Source organism: Peromyscus eremicus, chromosome 8a (assembly GCF_949786415.1).
Source record: "Peromyscus eremicus chromosome 8a, PerEre_H2_v1, whole genome shotgun sequence".
Lineage (NCBI taxonomy): Eukaryota > Metazoa > Chordata > Mammalia > Rodentia > Cricetidae > Peromyscus > Peromyscus eremicus.
The window spans coordinates 34,822,130-34,835,078 of NC_081423.1; the positions used below are offsets into that span (position 1 = coordinate 34,822,130).

The 12,949-nt window shown below is 55.8% G+C and overlaps 1 protein-coding gene across 1 annotated transcript; it reads right to left on the minus strand.

Moving 5' to 3' along the window:
* Positions 1-5,083: 5,083 nt before the first annotated feature.
* On the minus strand, positions 5,084-12,644 carry N4bp3 (NEDD4 binding protein 3). Its single transcript, XM_059269322.1, has 5 exons — positions 12,450-12,644; positions 7,813-8,160; positions 7,037-7,549; positions 6,148-6,402; positions 5,084-6,025 (listed from the first exon to the last, which is right to left on the minus strand). The coding sequence occupies exons 2-5, from the start codon at positions 8,128-8,130 to the stop codon at positions 5,498-5,500; spliced, it is 1,614 nt and encodes a 537-aa protein (XP_059125305.1). The 5' UTR covers positions 8,131-8,160; positions 12,450-12,644; the 3' UTR covers positions 5,084-5,497.
* Positions 12,645-12,949: the final 305 nt, after the last annotated feature.

Here is a 12,949-nt window from a genome sequence, read left to right on the forward strand (position 1 = left end):
GGTGTACATCCTGGCACTCAGGAGGCAGAGGCAGGTGGATCTCTGAGTTCGAGGCAGGCCTGGTCTATAGAGTAAATTCCACGACAGCCAGGAACTCAGAGAAAGCCTACCTAAAAAAAAAAAACAAACAAACAAACAATAAAACTGTGAGGTCCTTCTCCACATTAAGGAATTCAAGATGGTGATTGTAAACTAACACCACGCCTGGGGTCCCGTGTGCTGCACAAGTTGTGCACACCCATTTCCTTTATTCAGGGACTCCTGTGCCAGCTCACCTATCAAGCTCTCCAGGATTGCATCCCTCTCTTCCCTTTACTCTCCTTCTGAGTTCAGACAGGACACTGTCTTTCCTGGAACTCAAACCATTCTTCCTGTTACATCCAAGTCCAAATTCACTTGGGGATGCCCCTCCACACTACTCAGAAGCATACCCCTCTGACCTAACCTGCCCAGCCCTTGGGGAGCCTTACCTCCCACCTCACTGCTTAGAATAAATAAACTGTCCTTCCTGGGAGCCCCAGAGATCCTCACCTCTTAGATATGAGCCTCTTCTGTCTCATGAATTATATATACTCTTGGACTGGGAATGTAGCACTTGGTGGAGTATTAACAGGAAGCCTTGGGTTCAGTTCTCAGCACTACTTAAACCAGATGTGACGGTGACATATGCAACCAGCACTGAGGAGGTGGAGCCATGAAAACAGGAGGATCAGAAGTTCAGGTCAGGGCTGGAGAGATGATGGCTCAGTGCTTAAAAGCATGTACTGCTCTTGCAGAGAATCCAAATTCAGTCCCCCAGCACCCACACTAGGCTACTCACAATCACCAGCAACTGCAGCTCCAAGGGATGCCTTCTCAGGCATCTGTACACATGTGCACAGACATGCATACACAGATACGTACATAAAAACATAAATAAAAATAAATATTTAAGAAGTCATCCTTAGCTACATAGAATTGGGGTTAGCCTAAGCTATATGAGACTATGTCTCAAAAGTAAGAAATATCTGTTAGACAGTGGTGGTACATTCGTTTAATCCCAGCACTCAGCGGAGGCAGATGGATCTGTGAGTTTGAGGCCAGCCTGGTCTGCAGAATGAGTTCCAGGACAGCCAAGGTACATAGAGAAATCCTGTCTTGGAGGGTGCATTCTGGATTATCTTTTTTCTGTTTACAAATATATATATATATATATATATATATATATATATATATATATATATAGTGTGTGTGTGTGTGTGTAGGTGTTTCTCTGCATGTATGTCTGTTCATCATGTGCATACAGTGCCTGTGGAGGCCAGAAGAGGGCATCAGAACCCTTGGGCCTGGAGTTACAAGTGGTTGTGATCCACCTTATAGGCATGGGAATAGAACCTGGGCCTTCCGGAAGAGCAGCCAGGTAGGTCTCTTCTGCTGAGCCATGTCTTCAGCCCTGCATCCTCTTCATCCCCTGCCTGGCCCTGCTATCTAAAACAGCATTCACTAGTGTAGACATGTCTTCATCCTCTCCCAAGGACACTGTCTCCCTCACGTATGAACTGCATTCGGCCCAAGGTCTGAACAGTAACTTAGCCCTAGAGCCTTGAACTTGGCACTCACTTGACCTAGAACCAGTGCCCCTGAATAGCTCAGAGTTAAAACATTCTCACCTCAAAGCCATACTAGTTAGTGGGGGAGTCTGGTCACCCTTGCTTCCATATTCTACCTCCCTCACTCCCACCCCCCGGGGCTGGAGCCAGAGCAGTCTGAAGGGAAATGGAGGCCACCACCCGCGTCGGCAATGCTCACAGCCCAATGCAGTCAGGTAAGCCAGCAGTTATTAGAGCAGTGTAGACAACTGGGGGAGACAGGCATGGGGGCGGGGCTCTGCCAAGTTTTCTCTGAGAAGCAACATCCAAGTGCTGGCTACCTCTGTGTGGTACCTCGAACACAGAGCTCAACCAGGGAGCCCTAGCTCCCTCCCCAGCCGAGCTCAGGGCCTGCTCAAGCCCCCTCTTTTTTTTTCTTTCTTTCTTTCTTTTTTTTTTTTTTTTTGGTTTTTTCGAGACAGGGTTCCTCTGTGTAGCTTTGGAGCCTGTCCTGGAACTCACTCTGTAGACCAGGCTGGCCTTAAACTCAGAGATCCGCCTGCCTCTGCCTCCCGAGTGCTGGGATTAAAGGCGTGCGCCACCACTGCCCCATGCCCCTTCTTCTTTCATCCTCCAAAAGCTCCAGAAAGTACCATGTCCTCTCCCTGTAAACTTTGGTCTGGGCCAAGGCAGACCAGAGGGCTCTCCAGAGAGCCAAGAGGTGCTGACAGGATCACTGAAGTTGGAAGGTCCTAGAAGGCTGTTGGTTAAGTGACAAGCCCAGAGGAAGAAACACTGGGTGAACAGGAGGGATCCAAGGAATGGATCTGGAAATAGCGTGAGGTGCTCACTGTATTTTCACATAGAACTGGCTGGGCCAGGGGTCCTCCAGAGGCCACAGGGACAGACTTCTCCAGTAAATGTGACAATGACTTCTATGACCAGCTGGCCCCAGAGCCACCCAGCCTGCTTGGGGACCAGGGAACTGGTTTGCCAAGCAAGGATGAGCTAACAAGAGATCTGGTTCTGGGCTGCCCTCCCCCTCTACATCTGGGCCTGGCCTTGGTTTCTGGCACCACTGCCAAGTTTTGGTACCGCCCACCCACCCCCGCTGGCTCTACTGGCCAGCCCAGGTCGTAATTGCTGGGTGGGGAAGTGCACCGTGGAGTGGGTACACCAAAAGGTGGGCACGTGGGCACCTGGCCCGACTGGCTCCTGGCCCTGGTGAGGAAGCAAGGCAGACTTCAGGCCAACACCTGACCTGTTAAGGGAAGAACTGCTAGGGGCCTGCTAGCCCAGAGACTTGCATTTGCAGGGACCTAAGAAGTGGAAGCGGGTACCATGGTCTGTGGGGACTGGATTGCCTAAACCACTTCTGCTTTCCTTCGGGTGGGGACCAGAGCTCAGGTGCGGGCCTGTGTGTGTGTGTGTGTGTGTGTGTGTGTGTGTGTGTGTGTGTCTCAGCTACTCCCAGGGAACCACCTGGGATGCAGGATCTACCTAGTGTGACAAGTGCAAAGGGCTGAACAGTTGGGAAGGAATGGAAGGGAGAGAATCAGGAAGTACTCCTGGCTTCCACCCAGGAGCTGGCTTTTACGGCCAGGGCCCCAAACACACCCCCTTGGACACACCTACCACCCCAAGCACATCTACACACCTGCCACTCACAGATCATAAACACAGCATCCCGAAACAGACAACTCACACCCAATCCTCCACCCTAAAAAAAGGTGGGGCTCATCATTCAGGTGTCACAGCCCAGAGCTGGTCATCTAAACCCCTGGCACCTACTTGCTGGGTCTCAGAGGCTCACAGTCATGGCCTGAGATCTAGAGTCCTGTGACAGGATTCTTGAATGGTGCCAAGGAAGGGACTGGAGGCAAAAAAAAAAAAAAACCTGGGTGTGTTCAGTTGGGCAGGTGGATCTCTGTGAGTTCAAAGTCAGCCCAGTCTATATATTGAGTTCCAGGACAATCAGTGCTACATATCGAGACCCTGTCTCAAAAATCAAAACAATGTGGTCTACAAAGCAAGTTCTAATACAGCCAGGACTGTTACACAGAGAAACCCTGTCTGGAATACAAAACCAAAAAAAAAAACAAACAAAAAAAAAACAACAACAAAACGAAACCAAAACAGCTATGTTCTCCCCTGGAGCTGGGAAGCACACTGAATTTGCCTTGTGTCTCTAAGACCACAAGGACCCTGCATAGCACTAGGCAGACAGTGAGTTTGTAGTAGCTATTCCCATGATGCATCTGAAACAAAGTGATGTCTCTCCAGAGAAGCGGTTCTCAGCCCCTGAAGTCGAGACCCCTTTGGGGGGTGTCAACTACCCTTTCACAGGGGTCACCTAAGACCACTGGAAAACAGGCATTTACATTACTATTTGTAACAGTAGCTATGAAGTAGGAATGAAAATAATTTTCTGGTTGGGGGTCACCACAGCATGAGGAACTGCATTAAAGGACTGAAGAATTAGGAAGGTTGAGAACCACTGCTCTAGAGGAAGGGAACCCAAAGTGGAGACGCATACCTATAACCCCAGCATTTGGGAGGCAGGGACAGGAGGATTTTGAGTCCAAGGCCAGCCTGGGTTACATTGGGAGACCCTGTCTAAAACTAGGCAAAAGAAAGCAGGCAGGCTAGGGTGTAAGTAACACAGGTCTGTAATTCCAACACGTGGGCAGCAGAACCCCTCAAGGTTGGCCTGGTCTACACAGAGTTCCATCTTAGTTTGGTCTACATAGCAAAACCTTGATGCAAAAAAAAAAAAAAAAAAAAAAAAAGGAAAAGAAAAGGCAGGTAGAGGTATCAGCTGAATCAGTCACTACTAACCCAAGGGGAGCCAAGCCCTCAGGATGCACGACACTAAGGTAGGAGTGGCTGAAGGGTTTCAGAGGACCCAGGACCAGCTTTAGCTGGAAGCAGAGGTTTAAAGGGTCAGTTTAGAGGCCAGGTACAGAATGAGGGGCTCCTTCCCCAGAGCTTTCTAGAATACAAACCAGACCTTCTGCATAAATAAGATACCCCACGGGCCTCTAACCGCCTATGGAAATGACCCACAGTTCCTGCACCTGCCTCTGGCCCCTGGCCACGGAGGGAGGGGCACGCCACAGCTGGGGATGGCAGAACCCACAGGAACTTTTAACATGTTCCAGAGGCAACTGTCTTGAGGTGGCTCGAAACCCAGCAGCTGCCTGGGCACCCAGGGTCTAGACATCCCACCAGAAAAACACTTCGTGTTCTGCAAATGCCTCAGCCGACCAATCCTTTTGTTTGCCCGGTATTGAAGAAAGGGGTTGCAGCCCACACAGCAGCTCAGGGCTGTGTGGTATAGAAGCAAGGCAGAGCACTCCTCCGTTCTCCAACACACAAGATCTGAGACTGCACGGGGCACACACTCTTCCCACCACCATGACAAGGGAAAGGGGCACAATGTTCCAAAGCCTGGAACATCTGATCATCCATGATCCTCTGGACTCAGGCCAAGGACAACGTTTATCAACTGGGCCTCCTTATAGAAAATGCGCTTTTATTCTGGAGGAGGCCAGTCTTCCCACCCCTGGCTCCTTCCATGGAGGTAGACCTCATGCCAGGTCTCCAGCTACCCGTCCTCGCTCCTGCCCTTCTGCATCCTGGGGCTGAGGCTTCGATGGCTCCAACCTACTTTACCGGGTCACACCCACTGAAGGGAGCAGGGCTGGGCCCTGCCTGGGTCTGTTTCTCTGCCAGCAAGACTTTGCCATAGCTTCTGGAGCAAGGCACCTCATCCAGCCCATTGCCTGCTGGAGCCCTCCTCTGGGTGGGCCTCCCATCCCTGAACTGGCCTCTACAGATTCTGCCTCAGACCAGTGCAAGGGAGGAGGAGCCTGCCATCTCCTGGTATCTTCTGACAGCCTGCCTGCTGTCAGCACACTTGGCTAGCGTCAGATTTTGGAGGACTCCAGCCGGGGACTCCAGGATGTAGGGGGCTCCCGCAGCACCCGCAGCTCCTGCTCGAGTGCCTGGTTCCGGCGGTACATGTCCATGTAGCCCCCTTGGATCTCTCGCTGGTAGCGAAGCACCCTCTCCTTCTCCTCCTGCCAAGTCTGCCGCTCCTGCTCGAAGCGCAGCGCCTGCTCCTGGCCACGAAGCCGCTCTTGCAGCAGCTCGGCCCGCAGCTGCTCGGCCCCTTCTCGGGCTTCGCTGCCTCCTGCCTCCCCCCGCAGTCCCCTGCTCTTGCAGTCATCCGTCTCACAGCTCCCGGGAGCTTCCTCCCGAGGCGCCTGCTCTTGCAGGCTGCGCACCGTCTCCCGCAGCCGAGCCAGCTCGGCGTCCTGAGCCTGGGCTTGTGCCCGGCTGCCCCGAAGCTGCGTCTTCAGATTGAAGATCTCAGCCAGCTTCTGGGCCAGCTCCGCCTGGACTTCCCGAAGCTGCTGTTTCAACAGGCTAATCTCCGCCGTCTTCTGGCACACCTGGGTGTAGGGACAAACGGTGAGCAAAGGCCAAGCACAGAATGATACTGGGGCCGGCTGCAGGGCAGAGGCAACAGGGTATGGGGCCAGGACAGAAGCTGATGCCTACGATGGTGTCCTACCTCCCATCGGGCTTCCTCCTCCGCCCGGGCGTTGGGGTCAGCCTCCCCTTGGGGACCAGAGGTCCGAGGCTCCGGGGCCAGGCCCTGCTGAGCCCGCAGCTCCTTGCGCAGGCGCCGCTGCTCCTGTTGGGCCATAAACAGCTGCAGCTGGAGGTTGCGCTCGCTGCGCTCGGCTTTCTGGGCCACCTCATGCAGCCGCTCCACATACAGGCGCTTCAGCTCAGACAACCACAACCGCTGGCGTTCCTCTAGCGCCTAGAGAGAGGAAGAGGAACTGGTTAGCGGCGGCGGCGGGCACAGCCTCGCTCAGATTTCCATGGTTAGCCGGCCCCCTCATAACAATGCTCCTTTGTGCCCACAGCCTGCCACCACCAATGTCTCCTGCACCTAGGCCACAGGGCCCAGCGTCCTGGCCACATGTGCTTCACACCCAAAGAGGCTCTCCACGGAGAGCGTTACTAACACACGGTCTTCACAGAGACTGTCTCCCTCCTTCCTACACAATTCCCAGACAGAACCAAAGTGACAGGGCATCTCTGTTATGTAGTTGAGGGATAGCTAAGGTTAGAATTCTCTTTCTTTTCAGGGCTGAGACTCGAACTTCGGGCCTCACACATGCTAGGCAAGCACACTACCCCTGAGCTATAGTCCCGGCCTACAGGTGTCTTCTCTGTCTTCCTTTAAGACCAATGGGGGAAAGGACACCATCAGGGGCATAAACCCCCATCTCACTGCTCTGGTCCCACCCTCCGCTGCCCCCCAATATCATACTGTGTTTAGGACTTGTTCATGGTTTGTCCCCACCCCCAACTGTACCAGCCATCAGAAATTAATCTGGTCTACATCTCAATGCCAAGGGACAAACCACTCCAGGGCAGGACTCCCTCACCTGGGTAAAGGGGTTAGAGGCATCCTGGTCACTGAGGTCCCTCTTGAGTTCCTCGCAGGTCTCAGGCAACATGGCTACCTCCTCACCAGCGGGGCAGGAGAACTCGTAGGGGGGAGGTGGCTCAGGTAGGCAGCTCAGTACAGCCAGAGGTCCAGACTCCTTGGGGCTCCTTGAAGCACGGTCCAGTGAACCCCCAAGGTGATTAATGTGGCCCAAAGAGGAGCTGAAGGGGCCGGGGCCAGTGCCTGGACTCCGGCCAAAACTACCCCCGCTCGAAGAGTCCGAAAGGCTGGGCTCAGGGCCACCTTCGTCTAGGCTGAGGGCGTGAAGCAACTGTGCACGGGCCTGACTGGCCCGAGGCCCAGGGCTCAGGGGTGGGTGGCAGGCCAGCGTGTGCAGACTGCCATTGCTTCGCCACAACTTCTGGCCCTTGTGGGCTGCCAGGCTCTGCATGGACAGGAAGCCTTTCCCGGTGCCCACAGGAGGCTTGAACACCGACGGACGAATTCGGCACTGCCAGGAAAAGAACACAGGCATGAGTAGGGTTGGCCACTTCTTTCTGCCGACCTGAGGTTTCTGAAGGTCCTCAGGATCCCCTCTGAGAATACAGGGTACATGTCACAGGGAGGCAGTGGTCAAACTTCAGGCCGGCCCCTATGGAGCGGACTTCTCACCCCTCAGCCTGCCCTAGCCTATCGTCAGGGCCTCCCAGCTGACCACCCAAGCATCATGGTCTCCAAGTTGGGCCCAAACCCCCACAACAGAGGTAGGTGCACCTTGTCAAAGCGACCCCGCTCAGGCAGGGAAGTCTTGCTGAAGTCACCAGCCCGAGGATGCTCGCGGTAGTAGAGGGTGGCATAGTCCGGCTCATTCCGAGGCGCTCGCTTACTGCTCTTGCCATCCTTCTTGGGCAGATGCAGGTAGCTGAAGAGCTCACGCTGGCCCAAGCCTTTCCGGAGGAGCCCATCAGCCTGCCGGGGGCCCCGGGACCCAGCCAGTGCAGCCCGAAGTTCTTCGGGGGAAAAGTCCTGCCGTTCCAACAGGCTGCCCACGCTGCCCATGGCAATGCCAGCAGGGCCGGAGGCTGTGGCCATGAAGGTTCAACGGGGCACAGGCAGCTGACTCTGGGAATCAGAAGGCTCCATTAGTGGCAGATGGGCACTCAGTACCCAAGTCCCCAGATGCTCTAAAACCAGACACGTGCCATCTGTTAGTCCCCAATTTGCCCAGGCCCATCAGAGGCAGATATGCGTGAACAGGATAGGATTCACAGAATGGCAAGGGAAAGGGTACACTGAACACTGTGTCACACTAAGTCTAAAAAAAAAAAAAAACAAACCACGGGGCTTCCACTGGGACACCGAAAGGAACAGTTTCAGATCGGGGTCTGGTGTGCAGTGTAGAGGCAAGGCAGGAAAGGAGACCCTCAAGCAGTACGACAGGACCCTCCTCCTAGAACTGGGCCAGCAAAGGGCAGAGGGTGGACTCAGGCAGTCTGACCCATGACCCTGCTTACTTCTGACAGGTTCTCCACCAAATCTGTGGCATGCAGAGCAAGCACACTGAACCAGGACTGGAGGTCCTGTTCCTCTGTCTCCTCGAGGTGGGAAGCCCCTCTTCCCTCAGAGGGTCAGAGGTCTCCCCAAGGAAACATCTGGAGTGGGTGGGGCTGGGGGGGGATACAGTGGGAGGGATACTAACAGGAAAGGCCCAAGGGGAGGAAGGATGGTGACCACACAGGAAGGGCCTAAGGGGAGGAACAATGCTCCTGTTTCCGGAACAGGTGTTCAGATCTAGGCAATGATGGGAGGCAGAGGGAAGAAGCGGTCGGTGGTGCTCTGTAATGCCACTGAGTTCTGCCGTTAGCCATCACCAGCCATGTCCCCAGGACCTTAGCCAGGCCTAACCTCTGTGAGCCTTGTCTTCCCCGGGAGCAGAGAAAGTCAGTGGCAGACAGCGTTTATCACTTAGGGATGCTGAAAAAAAGGTGTGAGATAATGTGGCCAGGCACCTAGTCCAGGCCTGGCCTGAAGCCACGGTCAACACTGAACACCCAAGGCTAAGTTAGTCACACACTCCAACTCCACACCAAGGGACCAGGCTTATGGACTCTCTCGTGTGTTCTGGAGACTGGTGCCTGTGCCACACCCATTGCCTGGCATACGGTAAGTGCAAACAACCGGCACTGAGTGGCACCTTTTCTGCCTCCCACCCCCACACACAGCTGCTCCCGATGCCAGGCAGATGTCTGGCAGGCAGGCTGCAACTGGAAGTACCCACCACCACCCACCCAATACGCTTCCGGGACACCCACTCCCACCCCAAACAATGGTGGTTTAGGAGGCTCCATCCTCAACCATTTCCAGGCTTTGTGTTTGGGAAGACAAAGCTCTCTCTGGTAGAGGGAGGGCAGGCCTTGTCCCTACCCCACTCTACAGCCCTCGATTGCACCCTAGGCAGAAAAGAAAAAAAAAAAAAAAAAAACGTTGTGGTCCTCTTCTGAATAACTGTCTTACACCACTCAAAGTGGGGTGCAAGTCTGAGCTTGGACACTCTGCCCAGTCCCGTGTGAACAGAGTCATACCCTTCTAGGGATGTCACAAGCCATGTAAATTCAAGAGATTCAACCAGGTTCAAGGACTACCAGAGCTGGGACTACCATATTAACATGGCACTTTGTAGGAGTCTCCAGGGGGCTATGGCTCCAGTACCCCTCTTTTTAAAGGCAAGCTCTTGGAGACACACAGAGCTGGGCAGTATAAGGACGAATGGGATCCCAACACCAGGGCTGCCACTCAGGATGGCACCCACAACCAAAAGAACTAGAACGGGGTCACCTTGCCTCCGCATTCAACATTGCCTCGCCCTGACAAGCCCACCCTGTGAGACATCGCTGCATTCGAAATGTTCTTTCTCTCTCCCTCCCGGGGGACCCTAAATGCCTGTCCCTGCATCTTGCCTTGCCTCTCTTAACTTCTGTCAGGATGATTGACAGAGAGGTAACAGGGATGAAAGGGCTTTGTGAACTGTTAAGTCCTGTGTGCCCAGGGCTTGGGGGCACTGCCAAACATGCCCACTTCACCCCAAACACACACAACCTCACCTTCCTCTGTGTAGATATTCACTAACAGTCTCAAGAGAAAAATTGACACTCTACGGCACCCACTGTGTAAATAGCTCTATACAGAACACAGTGTCAGAGTATGGGTCCACAGAGAAACGTGTGTTCGAGGACAGTCGTATCCAGCAGCGGACAACACAGTTTGTGCAAGGTCACCCACCATCCACCCATCTCACATTGCACTCACTGCCTGCTCCATCTGCCAGGCTGAGGCCCCAGGCCACCCAGGTCTTAGTCTGGAGACAAACCCTCCTCCTGAAAAATCCACCCTACCTCTGCCCCTCCCCCAACACGCACATTCCTTCTTGCCCGTTGCTTAGAAGCCTTGGGATCCCCTGCTCAGACCAGGGCAGCTGTGCAGGCTCTATGGCCTGTGATTTGGTGGGGGTGGAGGAGAGAGAGCTGGCAAGTGCCTCGGAACCTCTGGGGGACCAGAGCAGAGCAGAAAGCGGGGGTTTCCACCAAGTGCCTGGGCTATGCTGCCACAGTAGGGCGCCTATCTTAATGCCCCAGGCTCTGTAAGGGGCTGAATACACACCATTACCCAGCTGGCCACAGCAGAACCCCATTCATTCCTGTCTGCCTCTGCCTCCACGTAATGCCAGAAGAGCGGAAATCCCTAAATAGAGGTGCTCAGTGATATATAGTGGGGCGCCCCAGCACCAGACCCTGGGCGCCTCTTCAAAATACACCTGTGAATACGTTTACTTTTTGCTTCACTAGAGGAAACAAGGAGACCAAGAGGGAAAATGACATGCGTGACCAAGGTCATGTTCAGCTGCACGGGAGGAAGTGTCCTGGCTTCAAAGACGCAGCTTTCCTTGCATTTCCTTTGAGTTGGGGCACCTCAGCCTCCGTGTGGTAGGAGTACGCTCCGGCTGAACTGCCATTAGTCCCATCCCCTGCCATTAGACCCAGGGGAGGGTCACACCACCTGCTGGGGGGGGATCAGCCCTTCTGAGGGGTGTGTCTGCAGCTGCCCCAGAGGAATGAGACTGGAATGTCCCAACTCCAAAAATGGGGACAGCCTGAGAGGTGGTGGGGGTGGCTGTCATACCCTGCCCCCTCGGCAGAATTATTCCGACTCGCTCAATGTACAGGGCTTTCTCAGTGTTTCTCAGCTCTTCTATTTCATAATGTCACATCCTCTCTCCACAGTAGTCGGTGGAGACAGACAGGGCAGTAAGGATCCTTATCTACAGATAGGAAACTGAGGCTTAAAAGGAAGCACGACTCTTCTAAGATCCCACTCCGAGGGCCAATCTGGATTCCCCCAGTAAAGCCCTCGATACTACACCCAGCTGTCCCAGCTAGGGGTCACCTTCCACCCGCATACACTGCTGTCTGGGTAGCCTGCCCCGCCCCCATGCTTGTTTCTCTCAAGGGCATCTACGGATAGGCTGGGTGGGATGGAACTTCACCCCCTCCCAGGATCTCTCCTAGCCCGCCCTGGGGGAAGAGGGGAGGAAGAGATAGTGGAAGTGGCGATGGCTTAGAGACTCGAAGCTCTGGAAACTGCTAGAGGCGGTGTTGGGAGCTGGCTGGTCGCTTCCATTCACAGTCTCGCACATACACACCCACACGCAGCCAGTCGGCAGAGGAGCCCTGCTTGGGAGAGCCTGGGAGGAGGTCTCTGATCCTCCAGGTCCAGGAGGGCCTCCCGCCTCTGCTCCCTCCCAAGGACAGTCATGGCCAATATGCACCTCTGGGGTGGGGATGTCCCAGGCCCCCATCTGAATAGAGACAGGGGTCCCGGTCCTCACTTTTGGCAAAGGCTGAGGTCAGGACTGGAACAGAGTCCCGGACCTCGGGACATCCCCTATCCGCAGGTCCCTGGCTGAGGACTAGACAGGGTAGGGGGCTGGGGCAGGAAGAGGATACCTTGAGGGCGAGGGCAGGTGAGCGGTGTCCCCGGGAAGGCGGCAGAGAAGACAGGTTGGCCATCCCGATAGAACTACGCCCGGGCAGGCAGTAGGAAAGCGAGAGATCCCAGAACTGCGGGAGGCCCCAGAGGTACCCAGGGGGGCGGGGTGGGGTGCACACATCCCGCCCGCCGTCTGCCGGGCCTGCCTGGAGCTGCTGCAGGGGGCGGAGGCCGAGGTCAGACTCCTGCGCCAAGGGCGCCAGCCCCTCCTAGCTGCGGCGCAGGGGTCTCGGGTGATGCTCCACGGAACGCTCATGTACAGGTCAGCCTCGTGCGCGGGAGCGGAGGACACCGGGGCTCGCACCGCATCCTGCTATCCCCCAGCCGGGGTCCGACAACGACCTCGGCGACCCGCCCTGCCCACTTACCATGCTGGCGCCGAGGATCTCAGGGCGCGCTGCAGTCCCCAGCTCGGTCTCGAACCTTTCTCCTCGCAGGCTCTTCGGGCAGGCGCGGGAGCCGGATCGGCGGGCAGAGGACGCGCTGGGCGACACTCTTCTCCTGGCCCCAGAGGCGGAGGGAAAACCCGGCCTGACTCACCCGCGCGGCGCGAGCCCCAGAGCCCGGCCCAGCCCCCGGATGTGGGGGGCGGACACCGACGCCGCCCCCGAGCGACCTGAGCCCCGCCCCGGCTCGGGGGTGCAGCGGGGCGATCCCCCTGGTGCCGCGCTCGCTCGCGTGCAGCCGCTCCGCAGACCCGGACCCGGCCGAGGCTCCAGAGCGCGCGCCTCTCGGCTGCTCCTCCTTCCTCCAGCTCCGGGCCTCGCCCGCCTCTCCCGGTTTCCTTCCAGAACCAGCTTCCAAACTGGCGCGCTGGGGTGGGGCGGTCACGTCTCTGCTCCTCGCCGCCCCTTTCCCAGGTGAGCAC